At 48.2% G+C, this 15,431-nt stretch overlaps 1 protein-coding gene across 6 annotated transcripts in view; it reads left to right on the forward strand.

Moving 5' to 3' along the window:
• RPS6KA2 (ribosomal protein S6 kinase A2) overlaps positions 1–15,431 on the forward strand; it is a 452,505-nt gene that overhangs the window by 238,009 nt on the left and 199,065 nt on the right. The window contains exon 1 of one of the 6 annotated variants that reach the window (XM_008007796.3): positions 113–433. The exons of 4 other annotated variants lie outside the window; for them this stretch is intronic. In XM_008007796.3, coding sequence (XP_008005987.2) covers positions 335–433 — 99 coding nt within the window. In that variant the 5' untranslated portion in view covers positions 113–334. Of the gene's footprint in view, positions 1–112; positions 434–12,754; positions 12,887–15,431 lie in introns of those variants that run through there. One more of the 6 variants, XM_073022283.1, reaches the window with a different exon arrangement.

Consider the following 15,431-nt stretch of genomic DNA (forward strand, 5'->3'; position numbering starts at 1 on the left):
GGAGGAGGAGGAGGTGTGCGTGCCGGGGCGCGAAGCGAAGGGCGCTGATTGGCGGTAGTGGCGGTGGGCGTGGTGTAGGCGTGGCGCGTGGCCGGCGCTGGTACTCGCAGGGGAGGCGAAGAAGGAGGCGGAGGGAGCGCCTGGGGCCCCGGCCGCGGTGGCCGGCGCGGCCTGCCCTTTGTGACCGCAGCCCGCGCCCCACGCCCCACGCCCATGGCCGTCGCGCCGGGCTCCCCAGCCCCGCGCGCCCACCCGCGAACCTGAGCCCGGCGCCTGGGATGCCGGGGATGCGCGTCCCCCGGCCCTGCGGCTGCTCCGGGCTGGGCGCGGGGCGATGGACCTGAGCATGAAGAAGTTCGCCGTGCGCAGGTTCTTCTCCGTGTACCTGCGCAGGAAGTCGCGCTCCAAGAGCTCCAGCCTGAGCCGGCTCGAGGTAATGCGGCCGCCTTCGGGGCGCGCAGGTGCCAGGCGCCAAGCGGGCTGTGGCAGCCCAAGCCCGTCTCGCCACCTCTGGGTGGACCCCGAGACCCGTCAGGGAGTTCAAGTTACTGGAAAGCTGGTCCGGTTCCGAAAATCAACCAAAGGGCTCCCAACGTTATCGCTCGGACTCCGTAGTAATTGGGCGGTCCGTGGGTCCTTGCGGGGGCCAACTCCACCCCCACTGCATTTCCAGCTCGTTTATCCGCCGCTGGCTGCACGGGGTGTGGTGTGGTCCCCTGTGGGCCACGGGTGACCCGGGTGAGGAGGGTCTTTCTCTGCAGCTGGACAGCCGCGTGGCGCGAAGCGCTTCGCAGGGGTCCCTCAGAGTCCCGAGTGGAGAAGCCCCCCAGCTCCGCCCTCTGAGACGCTGATCAGGTGTTGTCAGCCGTGCCCGGCTGGCAGGTTCCACCTTATCTTGTAGCTCATTCGTGCATTTGAAGTCAGTATAGAATTCACAGAACGGGGAAGAACGGGCAGCAGCACGATCTACTTAGGCATCTAAAACGGCGCTCAGGAGTAAAGCGCCTGATGCAATATCCTCACAGCGCCGGGGTTGATACAGATTCGTCCTGAAAACCCAGAGTACTCCCAAAGCCCTGTCCTTTCTACCTGTCCCACATCTTGGCATCTTAGGGTTTCCTTTTGGACGGTTCTCTTGTGGTGTTTTTTATTTCGACCATCAAATCTTATTCTCTGAATCCCAGTGTCCAAATCACATTGTTGAATCTATAGATGACAAAACAGTGAAATGTGTTTAAGTGAAAAAGAGACATGGTGATGGGGAGACTGAGGCTGGGACCCAAAGATTTTGCCTGACACTGTCCCGCCTTTGCCTCAAGGCTGGCACCTATGTGGTTTTGGTTGGTTTGTTTCAACTGGAACAATCTCAGATGTTTCATCTTGGTGTTCTTTGTCCCGGCTGCCGTGATATTAGACACAGGCATGGGTTTTCTCTAACAATTGAGAGACCTCTAAGCAGAGCTCAGGAATAGACATAAAAGTAGAAGAAAATTACTTGTTTAAAAAGTTTCTCTTATGGCATCCCTAAATCAGAATTGAAGTACTAGATAGGATCACTGTGGCCGGTTCCTAAGGGTAAAACATATCTTTCAAACAAAATTGTTAATCCAGTACTGGAGGAGGGCTTGCTTTAAGTCTAAGATTGAGAGAAATTAAGCACACCTTCAGGGAGACAAATCATTTTGCTGGGACACAGGCACTTAAAAAATCTGAAGTTGACAAGATCAGAAACTCAGAATAGTATTTATGTTTATCTGGATACATGTTTTTATTTCCTGTTTCATCACAATGCCAAGTTTATTAGACATCTCCTTGTCTCCTTCCATTTATTGTCTCTGTCAAGAAGAGGCACACGTGTGAGCAAACTCCAGGCATTGTTTATGAAGAGCAGCTAGACGCTGGCTGACCAGTGGGAGTTCAAGAATCTGCCTGATTCTGGATACACACACCTCTGGTATTAGGGTTCTGCAAGGAGGGCCGGGCTGCAGAAGTGCCTCCAAAAAGAATACAGTGGGAAACAAGGTGGGGGTGGGAATAGAAAACGAGGTTTTTTTGATGTACAAATAAAATTTCTAGAAGTCATACATAAACCATCAGCGACGTAGGAGGTCAAATGGGCTGAAAATAAATGTGGTCTAACAGCAAGTAGTCAATTAGTGCTTTCCTATGTGCCAGATCCCATAGTAGGTGCTGGAAGTCTCAAGATAGTCAATAATGTCCAAGTGCAGTGGCTCATGCCTGTAATCCCAGCCTTTTGGGAACCTGAGGCAGGCAGATCACAAGGTCAGGAGATCGAGACTATTCTGGCCAACATGGTGAAACCCCGTCTCTACTAAAAATACAAGAATTAGCTGGGCATGGTGGCATGTGCCTGTAATTCCAGCTCTTCAGGAGGCTGAAGCAGGACAATCATTTGAACCAGGGAGTCAGAGGTTGCAGTGAGCCGAGATCGCGCCACTGCACTCCAGCATGGCGACAGAGCAAGACTCGTCTCAAAAAAAAAAAGATGGTCACTACTAACACAATGCTCTCTTCTTTACAAATGCATTCCCTGGCTTTCTATTATTTGATGCTTGTGAAAATCGGGGTAGCGTATGTTACTATCCTTATTCTATTGCTATGGGAATAAAACCGTGAGAGTTTGAGAGTCTTGTTGAAAGCTTTCCAAGGAAATTCTGCAAGTGTTTATCGAGGACCAGGTCTGGGGCTGGTCTTTTTCTGGGTACTGTGTCCAAAAAGACACAAGACATGGAAGTCCTGGCCTCAGGGCACTTCCGCCCAGTGAGGATTCTCACAAGCAGCTGACTTTGTGTCCCGTCCGGTGAGTTCCTCTTCTGCTCCCTACCCATACTTGAGAAGGCTGCCTGTTGGTTTGTGTGTTCACAGCTGGTTATAGGCCAAGAAGCACTCATCAAAAAATGTAAAACTGAGCAGGGGAGGTCTGTCAATGGATTGAGGTTGAGAAATAGGACACAAAGTACTGAACACAGATGTGTATTTCCTCTGTTTGGATGAATGAAAAAGATAACTCATTTTATAATGGGAAACATTTTAAAATTATTTCTGTGAAATTTATATTTTGAAATATACAGAGACTTTGAAAATTTTTGTTATTTGAAATTCAAAGTCTAGTGACATAAACAGGAAATTAACATAGTTACCTTAAGTTGAAAACAGTATTTTCATTTAAAAGGCTTTCAGGGAGAGACTCCGTCCTAATGTTTTCATTCTCGATTTTATTTATTTTCATTTTTTATTTTTTTAATAATGAGAAATTTCTAAAGTTCCTTCTTTTTTTCCTCTCTTTTACATTTACACTTGGCAAAACTTCTCTGAACATACTTGATTTTAAAATAAATTTTACACCTATAACCCAACATTTGCTAAACCCTAAGTGACAGAGAAGCCAGGTTACTTAATCATATTTGGAAACAGCTTATGTATTACAGATTAAAATGAAATTCAATGAAATATTTTTGTCCTCTGTCATCATAGAACCAAGTGAGATGGCCAAGTTGTTGGCTCTGGCAACTATAACTTTGGGGGTTTGTAGAGGAAGACTGGGTATCTTGCATAGAATTCCATGGAGTGCCCCAGAAAGATGTCAGGTCTCCGTGACTACAAGACCATCACCCCCCCAGAGAGCTCTGCTTTCAGGGCATTGACAGTATTGCCTAAGAACCACAATACATTTCTGGGCAGAGTAACCTGCATCTCATTCAACAGTCCATTTCATAGATGAGGAAAGGAGACACTGGCCCATTTGCTGAGCTGGAGTTACCATCACCCAGCTGGGACAGGATACCCTCTCAGTGTCTGGCCTATGAGTTGTGCACTTATCTACAAAATATGTTACCCGTGCCAGTTGCCTACTGAGCTAAGGTGGCTTTGAGAGCAAGGAAATGCACCGCCCTCACTGTCCTAACTTAGCAGAACCATAGGTCCACGGAGCTGAAAGGAATCTTCCCCCCCACTCAACCTTTCCACATGCCAGTAGAGCCTCAGAAGATGGAATGTGCAACCTCCAAAGCTTAGTTTATATTTCTTCCAAGAGGGAATGTACATTTTAAACTAATGAAAAGTGATATTATTAACCCAAGATAAGACTTCCACCAATTTGCTAAAGGTATCAATATACAAAGTCCTTTCATTTAGGGAGCAGTTATTCATTTGGAGTTACCAAAGCCAGAGGGTTCTCTTTGGTGACCTATTATTTGAGCTATTTCAGCTGTAACTGGCGTTTCTCCTGAAAGACAATGGGAAGTGAATGAGGAAGACAAAATGCGAGGCTTTACCTGGGATATTGCTAGTGATGAACTGCTGAGTGGAAGGAGAATTTTGTTTTATTTATTCATTTGCTCAATTGTTCATACACTCAAAAGATTTAAGCACATACTGTGTGCATTGTGCTAAGCAACTGGGAAATAAAAATAGGATCCCTGCCCTCAGCAAGCTTAATGTCTAGCAATAGAAGCAAACAAGTCAAAAGAAGCTTGCTATTAGGGTGTAAGTGCTGTGAAATTATTGGCAGCTTTGGATTTAAATGGCCTGATTAGATCAATTGTCAACTTATTTCTATTTCTGGTGGTCACAGATCATCAGAATTTATCTATGTGTACATATAAAGACGTTTTAATTGCTTATTCTTTTTAAGGAAAACATGGTATCCTAATAAAGGAAGTGTGAAGGGACTCTTAGCAAGCATAAAGAACAAGATTGACTCCAGTCATGGATAAAAAGAAAGTTTCCTGGAAATTTACCACTAAGGCTTATTCTTGGTGCTTGATAGGTGAGCTCTTCTAGATCTTGGGTGGTTTCCAAGAAAACCATTTCTAATTAAGATAATTTTCAGGTACTCCCAATAAATGCTCCCAAAGAAATTATGTTTATCCTAATTTTATTGGATTTTCTCACAGCCAAAAAAAAAAACAAACCCACAATAAATAGTCCATGTTAGTGAATACTGAATTTGTTCATCTTTTTGCTCATTTATATACTTTATTTTAAAGACATTAAGCTTAATTCCTTATTTGTAGTCACAATTTCTATGATATGCCTTATGCTTGGAATTTCATCACATACTTTATTTCTTTACATTCAAGAAAAATCCCCAAAGTATTGTTGGTTTTTTAAGCTATGTGAAAAGACAACTAAACGTAGTGAGATTTTGCCCCTTTTGCTTTGCCTGTCCTTTTCCGTAAGCCCCTGTGCTGACTGTCTTTGACCACACCCAGCACAGCAAAGACTGTTCAGACTATTTTTCTTGTGTTCAGAAGTAGAAGAATGAAGTGGAAGCACACTAAATAAAAAAGGAACATATGTTCATATCCTCTGACTTACCATTTACCTGGGATTTCGTTCTGTTTCTCACATGTGGGGCGAATAGTTTCTCAGAAGTAGCAATTTAATAGTGGGTGGGAGAAGTATGAACACTCTGAGGCAGCTTCCAGGGCTACTGGCCATGAAGGGAAAGGGGAGGAAAGAGGCTTAGGGGCTGTAGCTTTAGGATGAAGCCAATGTTCAGGTCGACCAGAGATATTTGCAGCCTTGGGGACCTTCAGGAAGCTGCCAAGAGAGTGCTCCTTTGATATGGGGGACCAGGATGAGTTTATTTTGTATGACGTGGAGTTGGTAACCAGTAATTTAGCCAGAAATACTCTACCTTTTTTGCTCCAAAGATCTGTGCTTGTTAAATAAGCAGAGCTGGTCTAAGACTAGCAGCGTTCTCTAGAATGCTCTGCTTTTATTTCTTGATTACACTGAATTACGTTGTGTTGCATTTTCTCAGCATTTTATGTTTGCTGATATATTTTCACTAGTAAGAGCTATTACATTGAATTCAAATAAGTAAAAATTATCAACAAATAGGCTGTTAAGCTACAGTGTGATTTAATCAAGCAAATAGATCAGACACAAATATATTCCATATGAAATACTGTTAATCACATCTGACTTGCAGCTGCGTGAGAAGCCTTGTCTGCTGACTGCTTAGCTAGGGGAAAATAATGGTGCAGCTCTAAGGAAGCCGGAGGCACCTACACATCAGGACGTGGAGGACGAATGTGCTGTAACCACACACCTAGGATTTATTACCAAGCAGGCCAGAAGCAGTATTTCCAACCAGCCAAGATGTGTACCTGTTGTTATTTGCGTATGTTATGCAGTCATTTGCATATGTTATGCAGTCATTTGCATGCATCCCTGGAGATCAGTTAGAGGGTGTTCCCAAGAATGCTACTGATATGAGAGCCCTACCTGATTCCATTCAGCAAATGCTCCCTAGCCAGTCTTCCTCCATGAGGCTTGGTGTGCAAAGCTCCCCAGGCTGCGTGGTTTGCCCTTGCTTTGCCCTGTGGAGGTAGAATTCTGCAGGCATGGAGCAGGTGGTGTCCCTGTTTCCCTCCCACCCCTGCTCAGTGCCAGTCTCCTGCCGTGGGAAGTGCCTGACCTTGCCGGCTGCCCCTTCTCCCAGCCACCTCACGCTGCCCTCGTGTTCTTTGTCTCCCTTGCCAAACCACTGCATCCTTTTGAGCACCCATCTCCCCAGCTACAAAATAGGAGTAACCCTGTAATAAGGGTTATCTTCAAGTTTTTAAATGCTTCAGCAGTGAAATATGCCTTGTCAGGACAGTTTGCACTTGGCAGCTGTGGTGTTGCGCAAAGCTGACTTTGGTTGGACCATATCTGTAAAGGTTCTTGCACTATATTATGGGAGAAAAATGTTTTTTTCTCTCCTGCCAGCCTCCTTCCTCGCCCCGTTGAATACACACCTGTTTCAAATTAGTATTATCACCATGAAACTAGTTTTACCTAGGTTATAGCTATGTTAAGTTTACATACAATGATGGTTTAATCTTCAATGCTGTCATTTTAAACATAATTCGTGGTAATAGCCCCTCTTGGAAAACAGACTTGTGTTAATTCGTGGTAATAGCCCCTCTTGGAAAACAGACTTGTTTTCCACGCTGTTTCTGGTGTCAGCCCACAAGGAGTGACGGAGTGGGGACTGTTGGGAGAAGGGAGAAGGCACTGGTAGAAATTATCTAGCCTTTTAGAGAAAAGAATTGTTTCTTCTTTCAGTTATTCTGTCTTCTATATGAAATTAGCAAGATTGGCCGGGCGCCGTGGCTCATGCCTGTAATCCCAGCACTCTGGGAGGCTGAGGCGGGCAGATCACAAGGTCAGGAGATCAAGACCATCCTGGCTAACACGGTGAAACACCATCTCTACTAAAAATACAAAAAAATTAGTCAGGCGTGGTGGCGGGCGCCTCTAGTCCCAGCTACACGGGAGGCTGAGGCAGGAGAATCACTTGAACCCGGGAAGCGGAGGTTGCAGTGAGCCAAGACAGCGCCACTGCACTCCATCCAGCCTGGGCAACAGAGAGCGAGACTCCGTCTCCAAAAAAAAAAAAAAAAAAAAGAAAAGAAATTAGCAAGATTTTAAAAAAATGAATCAAAGATTAGTACTTAGGTATTGGCCAGTGTATTTCCTCCTGTTGCCAAAGAAAAGAAAGGCTTGAATGACATTGACAAATAAGAAAAACAGGCCTCATACCTGTGGAATGATTCGTATGCTGTAGTTTCACAATCTGAATTTTCAGATGGACATTAGCCAGAGTGCAAGCCTGAGGCCTGCTGTGGAAAGCAGTCTCTGCACTCAAAGTGCACTGTCACATTCTTTGCATCAAGACATCTTGGCCACACATCCTGCCAAGGGCCTGTGGGCTTGCAGCTTTTACTCATTAAACTGTGAGGCCAAATTTATAAGAGGAGGGGTGGGGAGATTTTACTTTGAATGACTTTATTTTGGAATGGTTATGGTAGAAATGCTCTAGCGACTACTTAAGAAGCTCAGACGGGTCCCTATTTTAATGCTCTCAGCCCAGGATAATTGCAACTCGTTCTCTAGAACTAAGGTCAGATATCATATTAGCTTCCAAATAGTTTTACATCCAAAATATCATGTGGACAATCTATCTAAGGGTGAAAAACCGAGGAAGCCTCTTGTTCTGAACTGTGGGTAAAACACAAGAGGAGCAGAGAAGATGGCTTTGAGAGGCCTCTGTGTGAGAAAAGCTGGGAGCTGGGCAAGGCCGGGAGGAGGCAGGAAGCCCAAGGGGCTCTGCAGGCCCTCCATGAGCCCCAAGACTCCCAGGCCACATGACTGTCAGCTCCTGCTGGCACCTGGGGCCCTGGGCTCCCTGTCACAGGGTCAAGCCCCGGAGAGACTGCTGCCTTCTACACTGTGCTTGCAAAGGTGCTACGGGAAACTCTCTTACCTGTAACTTGCTAAAGCAACTCTGTTGATTGGTTGACTTTGAACATAACGAAGGAAAGAAACACAGACAAACAAAACAACTTTTAAAAGAGCATTTATTTTTAGAATGCCTTTGACTTCTTGAATTCTTCTTGGTTTCTCATCACTTCAGGGACTTAACAGACAGACTGCGGGAGTCAGAGGGGTGACTATAGCTGACTGCCTTCATTCCAGAGAACCTGAGACACGGCATGAGGTTGGGTCTGTCTCTTATTTCTAGATCTTAACAAAGAAAACACATGGATTATGATGTGTGTCTCAGTCAAGTCCTTGTAGAGTACAACCCAACAGAGAAGTGAAAAAACTTTCAATCTGATGGCATCGATCGGAGCCCACACGCACAAGGCTGGTGCACGAATCTGATGGCATCGATTGGAGCCTATAGACACCGGGCTCGTGTGCGAATCTGATGGCGTCAATCAGAGCCCATATACATAGGACTGGTACGCAAATCTGATGGCATCGATCGGAGCCCATATGCACAGGACTGGTACGCGAATCTGATGGCATCAATCGGAGCCCATATGCACAGGACTGGTACGCAAATCTGATGGCATCGATTGGAGTCCATATGCGCAGGGCTCGTGTGCACAGCGTCCAGTGTGTCTCTCAGGGTTGTAAGCATCTAGACCTCTGTCCTGATGTCTTCTTGAGCGTGTCACACTGCAGTGTCAAGGCTCATGACAGCAGAACTCCAAAAAATGATATAGGGAAGGGAGCGTGACCTGCTAAAATGAGCTGGCCACAATCACTCTGTGTGCATGAGGGAGAAGAAGAGATGTGTGTCTGAGACACCTGCCCTACCCTCCCAGAGCTTGGATGTAACAGGTGCTGGGCATTTGCCCGAATTGCCATGGGAGTTATAGAGTAGTGCCCGTGTTTTCATTTTACTATCTCCACCTCCCACTCAGCCAGGGTAAGCTAGACACGGAGCCTTTCACCACGTGTGAGCCTGATCTTCTAGTGATGGTCACTCTTTTCCTTGGTCTCACCCCTGCCCATGCTGACCTCCCTCCGGGTCACCTCTCTACCCTAGGGATCTTCCTTTCCCTGAACTGTCTGCCCCTCGGTCCATTCTCAGGTCCCACTCACACCCCTTCCACACCCGGGTTTCCTGCTTTGCATGGCTCTGAGCTTCTCTGGGGCTTGGATTCAGGGCTGTCTCTTTGGGAGACTCTGGCCCAGGGACACTTGGATCCAGACAGGATTCGGGAAGAGAAGTTTCTGTCCATATGTGACTGTGGGTATAGCGGAGCTCACTGCATCTGAGTCTTAGCCTAGAGGCGGTGGTTCGTGTTCAGATCACAGAAGAGAGGAATGTGTTGCACAGGAAGCACATTGAAGATTTCTTCCTCGTGATGTGGCTTGGTCACCCCTGGCGGTAACATTCTGGAGTTTTAAGCTTGGTCACCCATGGTGGTAATGTTCTGGAGTTTTAAGGCTTGGTCACCCCTGGCGGTAACATTCTGGAGTTTTAAGAAGTGTCCTGAATCACACATCCCCATGCATGGCCAGGCTTTGAGTCTGCAGAGGTCCACGTTTTCTCAGCCATCTGGGACAGAGCACACTGGTTCTCCCCAGTGGTGTCATCAGCCTGGACCCCACAATACTTCTTTGCTGTGTGTGAATTTACAGAAAACCTCGGGCTGGTTGGTGGTCTGTGCTGCTACAAATGCTGGCGAAACTTGTGTGGAAGGAAGGTGCCGTGGGCTGTTCTCCACGTTTGCTTGGCAGCCACGGACAGCTGTGGCTGTTGTGGGACTGTTGCCCCTGAGCTATGTGTGGCCATTCTCCGTGTAATGCGCAACTTCTGGGTTAATATGTGCAAAGTCCTTGGAGGTCATTTAGGACATTTTATCTTAGGAATTAGCCGTGGACTGCCTGTTCACTACATGCCTCAAAATTATCAGTAGGACTTGGGTGGGGAGGGTTAAAATGAAGACAAAAAGGGTTGCCTACCTGAAACCAACCCCCGTCATTAAAACCATAGTGTAAGTCGAATTACTCAGAAGCCAAGAGAGAACCACATAGCAACATGAGGGGAGCTGGCATTGGGTATTTTACAGGCTAACTACTGTTTGGCCTTAAAAATTTTTCTATAGAAAAAATGTCTAATCTAGGCTCACGATATTGCTGATATAGTGTTTATCTTATAATAAAATTTTTGGGAAAAAATCCCCGAACCACTTTGATTACTTAAAAAATTTTAAAAGCAACAAAATATCTTAAAAGTTTGAGAAACTATCAACATTTTTAAAAACACACAGGTTTCCACATGTATTAATGCTGGTAATTTTTAAGAAATAGAAAAATAGGAAAAGTCAATAAGGATGTTTGTTTTAAATGCCGTTGCTTCTAGAATAGGTTTTATTCTAGGAAGATGGCCTTCGTGACATTGCTGATAGAGATTTCTAGTGAGATTTAAAGTCTTTGACTCTAGATGCTGACTTTCTGTGATGAATGACTTCCCTCTGCCTGTTCCAGCCTGTGACTGCCTTCGGCCCACGATGGAGTGGGCGCCCAGCACCTTCTCTCAGGCAGAGCTGGACTTCTGTCAAGGGCTGTCCTGTACCCGGATCCATGAACCTTCTGGGCTCAGTTCTTTCTCCCACACGCATTTGTTCCTCTTCCTCTTGGGTGTTAGGGGCCGTGGCGCACCTTAGACTAGGATTGTCAGGCACCTGCTGTCAGGGGTCTCGGTGGCTCTGGGCTAGGTCAGCACTGTGGCTCCTGCCAGGCACCCCCCCCACCCCGCAATGGGTACCACAGTGGGCTCACTGCCCCTGTGTGAGCCCAGGTCTCTAGGGCAGAAATCCTGCTACACCCACATGTGAACATCAGGCCCTTCTCTCCACCTGGCCTGACACCGGCATGCAGCTCGGAGCTGTGGGCCTGGGCTCCGGCCTGGTGGGGGGAGGATGGATGGGAAGGATGGACCTGCAGCTGAGAGCCTTTGGAGCCGTTTTCTGGAATCGGGGCCGGGGGTTCTGCACGTTCACCTTCCTCTCTCGAGCCTGGCCGTCCCTAGGCTGTAGAAGGTGCGCCATACACCTGCTGGAGCTGTCTGCAACTGCACCGTCATGTACGTGAACACGTGTTGCTGGACGGGAGTGACGTGGTTGACATGGCCTCCAGCAGGCATGAGCGCTGGTGCTGGTGAGCAGGGTGGGTCTCGTTAGTGGTGGTGGTGATTTCTCCTGCAGTCGGTGAGGGGAGCAGTTGCCTGTGATCCAAGCGTCAGGGTGGGGGATTTGGAGGTGGCCCCCATGTTGTGAATTCTGGCTGTGCTACGTGGCACTCATATGACTTTGGCAAGGTCACCAATGGGACCTTCTTGAGGCTCAGTTTTCTTCTCTGTAAAATTAGTATAACATCTGCCTTATAGGGTCTGACCTGGAATCAATGAAACTCCAGAGTGCTGGGGGACTCTCAGGCGGCACGGCAGGTCAGCTGGGGTATGGTCCAACTGCCACCTTCTCCCCACTGAGGCTGCATCCCTGTGTGCCACACACAGTGTGTGGCAAGGTACCGCAAGGGACACAATAGAGGCCTAGCGCAGGGACCGCTGTTACAGGGGTTGGGCGTCTAAAAAGCATTGTTGTTTAAGCTGAATTATATTGAATGAGAAGGACTGCATTGAGGCCTGTGTGTGCAGGGAGATGTCTCCCAAATGCAGCAGATCACAAAGGGCAAAGAGCGGGCGGGAGTCCTGCACTGAGTGGGCAAGTCCTCAACGGTGTCTAGACCCCACAGGCAGCACAGGGGACACAGTGCACGTCCGGGGGTGTGTGCTCTCCCTCTCTGATGTTCAAGACTCCCCTTGGGGCACTTTGGTGGGTCTCAGGGATGGTCCAGGACAGGACAGAGCGGGGATAAGGAGAGAGGTCCCGGAGACTGTCGGTATCTAATTCCAGCACTTGCACCCAGCCCTTGCTTTTGCTGTCTCCTGCCTGGTACGAGTGGAGTGAGCACATGGTGTGTGGGTGCCGTCTGCCTGTGCGCCACGGGTTTGTGTTTCAAGTGGGAAAGGCCGAGCATCTCGGGGGCCCCGGTCGGTCAGCAGATCCTTCCAATGTGACTGGGCAGCTCAGCCTGGCCTTTGTCCACTGCGTCCCTTCGTTTAAAAAAAAAAAAAAGACATCCCCTCTGATGTCTTCAATAATCTTCAGAAATGCTTTTCTTACTCCTCCCTTTATTCTACATCTTCTTCCTCCACGTTTCCTTTTTACTTTTGAGACCTATGACCAGAATACTCTGCACAGGGAGTCCACAGTGGCTGGAAGGCTGGCCTGGGAGTGCGAGACACGATGTTCTTTCTGGTGTGTGGTGCGGGAGTCGCATGGCTCAGCCCCCAGTGGAACATCTATGCTTGTTTCCCAGTCAGATGAGTCAGCCGAGAGGGAATGTTAATTATTAGAACTGAACTTCTGAAAAAAGGTGCTAATGAACAATGCGGCCACATCCTGCTGGGATTTCAATGGCAGGAAATAAAGTAGAACTAGTCGGGGCCTGGACCACAGGACTGCATCCGCTGATCCCCACACCCAGCCGCCACGCAGGTGCTCAGGTATGGGCCCATGGTGTCCTTGGTGGGTGTGGAAGGCTGGATAATGGCTCCTCGAGAAAGCCACAGCCTAAGTCTGGAACCTGGAGCTGTTCCCATATGTGGCAAAATGGGCTTTGTGGATGCGATCAAGTTAAGGACCTGGAGGTGGGGCGATGTTCCTGGATAATCTGGGGGGCCCTAAATGTAATCACAAGAGTCCTTGTGAGAGGAGGCAGAGGAGGTCTGATTGCAGAAGCGGGAAGGGATGTGACAAGGGAGGCAGAGGTTGCAGGGGTGGAGGAAGGGATCAGGAGTAAGGAACACAGGCAGCCCCCAGGGCTGGACATGGAGTCACCAGAGGGACTGGCCTTGCCAACAGCAGCAAAATGGATCCCAGACTTCCGACCTCCAGAACTGGGAGGGAAAACCCTGTGTTTCAAACCACTTAATTTGTGGAATTTGTCACAGCAGGAAGACAAAGCGAATATTCTGGTCAGTTCAGCTTTGAGGAAGATAGCACGTTGTGGAAGAGGCAGCAGACATGACGCAGGCAGGGCTGTGGCCTCAGTGTGGGAGGGACACGGGCAGGGGCCAGGGCAGGGCAGGGCCTGGTCACAGAAGGTGAACACCTGCACTTGGGGCCTGGGCAGGAAGCGAGATGAGCAGCACAGCTGTGTCCCAGTGTCTGTCCTTCTGGGAATGGGGGCTCGAGGTGTTACGACAGAGGGCTCGAGGTATTCAGTAGACATCCACTTGGCATTCCAGGGCCTGATGTTCAGCCTCCGACAGGCATAGGAAGCTGGGCTATTTCTATATCTGTCTACAAATCAAGTCTACACAGAAAAATTTACGGATCTAAAACATACACAAATCGTATGGCATGGCAGGAGCCATTAGTGGCAGAGGAGGACAGTGTTTGAGAGGGCAGTCCAGGGAGACATCTCCGCAGGGCTGAATGAAAGAGATGATTGGCCCCTAGGGGGTGTGGGGCAGAGTTTCTGGGAGAGATGTGGCTCAGGCCTGGTTCTGGAGCTGACTGGCCTTTGGCCTCATCAGGCACCTGCCAGAAGTCAGTGTCCCCAGAAAGTGGGGCAGGGTGGGGTGGCTGTGAGGGCCCAAAGCTCTTGGGCCGTTGGGGAGGAATCTATGTCCTAAAGGCCATAGAAAGTCTGGCTGTGTCCTGAAGGCCAGGAAAGCCCTAATGTTTCACACAAGGGAGTGATGGGATCATATCTCGATTTAAAAGGATCCTTTGGGTGATGCATGCAATTAGATTGCAGGGTGGCAGAGAAGAAGCTGAGCTAGCAAGCTCTTGGAGCTGCCATCTGACACCAGGGTGGACAGGACTTGCCGATGGCCTGGACCCAGTATACATGAAAGAAAAATCAAAGATGACTCCTAGATCTTCAGCCTGAGCTGCCTTTTAGAAAGAGGTGTGACCCTGAGGCAGGACGAGTAGCTCAGGGTGTGGGTTAGTGAGGCAGGTCAGAGCTCTCCTCTGTACAGGATCAACCTGAGACTCCTTCAGTGACGTGTGTTGCAAATTTCAGCAGTAGACAGAATGGTTTTGAAAAAGCTCTATGTTTCTTGTTATACTGCAATCTGTTTGCTTCACTGAGGTCTTAATAACTTTCAGCAGCACCGCTCCTAGCTCTTGCACCCCAGCCGCCAGAATGGTGGCGACAGGCTGTGCTTCCTATCAGCCGGTCTATTAAATGCAGTGCCGGAAGCATTCCTGTCAAACTGCAAATGCCACTGAAAGGGAAGGATTCCGGGTAAAAGCAGGCATGTTTCAGGACTGGAATTTTTTCTGATCACTAAATCAAACTTCCCCCGCAACGCAGAAAATTCAGACATGTGCTTTTAACTAAGGACTTCAAATACAGGGAAAGGCCCTGAAAAGTCCATCCAAATGGATAGCACCGTGTCCTCCGGGTCAGCTGTCTCTGGGAGGTCTGGGAAACACTGCTCAAGCATCTGTCTTTTAAACAATAATTAAAGGGCAGGAGGAGAGGGGAGAGAAGAGACAGGAAGAAGAAAGGCAAGAGAAGGGGAAGGGTGGAGAATGAGTCAAGAAACAGGTGGGATGTAGTACGCAGAGCCAGGAGGAGGACAGGTGGTCAAGGGCACGGAGAGAGAGAGGCTGATGTGGAGTGAATTTGCAGTGGCCACTTGGGAAAACATATCCAAATGTAGGAGGAGATGAGCTTCCCAACTGTAAAGTCCTGTTACCTTAACTCAGCATTTTTCTACCTAAGCATGGGTAGCACCAACCACCCGGACAGCCTGATAAATGGAGCACAGCCCATGGACTCTGCAAAGCAGTGTCTGACCTCAGTCAGATGAGCAGGATTAGTGGAGGCAGTCGGGCAGCAAGGCCCCAGCTCAGAGCTCATCATTTCTGCTCTCCTTGCCCTGTGGTCTGTTGTGGAGGGAGAGAGGAAGAGTGCCTGGTTGCAAAAGCCCATGAGGGGAGCCAGGGGTCTGCAGGACCCACCATGTGTTACAGCTTTGCCAGGTGACCCAGGAGTGCACACCATGTTTCTCCTAAGGAAAAGCTACAAAT

The sequence above is a fragment of the Chlorocebus sabaeus genome, chromosome 13, assembly GCF_047675955.1.
Source record: "Chlorocebus sabaeus isolate Y175 chromosome 13, mChlSab1.0.hap1, whole genome shotgun sequence".
In the NCBI taxonomy this organism is placed as follows: domain Eukaryota; kingdom Metazoa; phylum Chordata; class Mammalia; order Primates; family Cercopithecidae; genus Chlorocebus; species Chlorocebus sabaeus.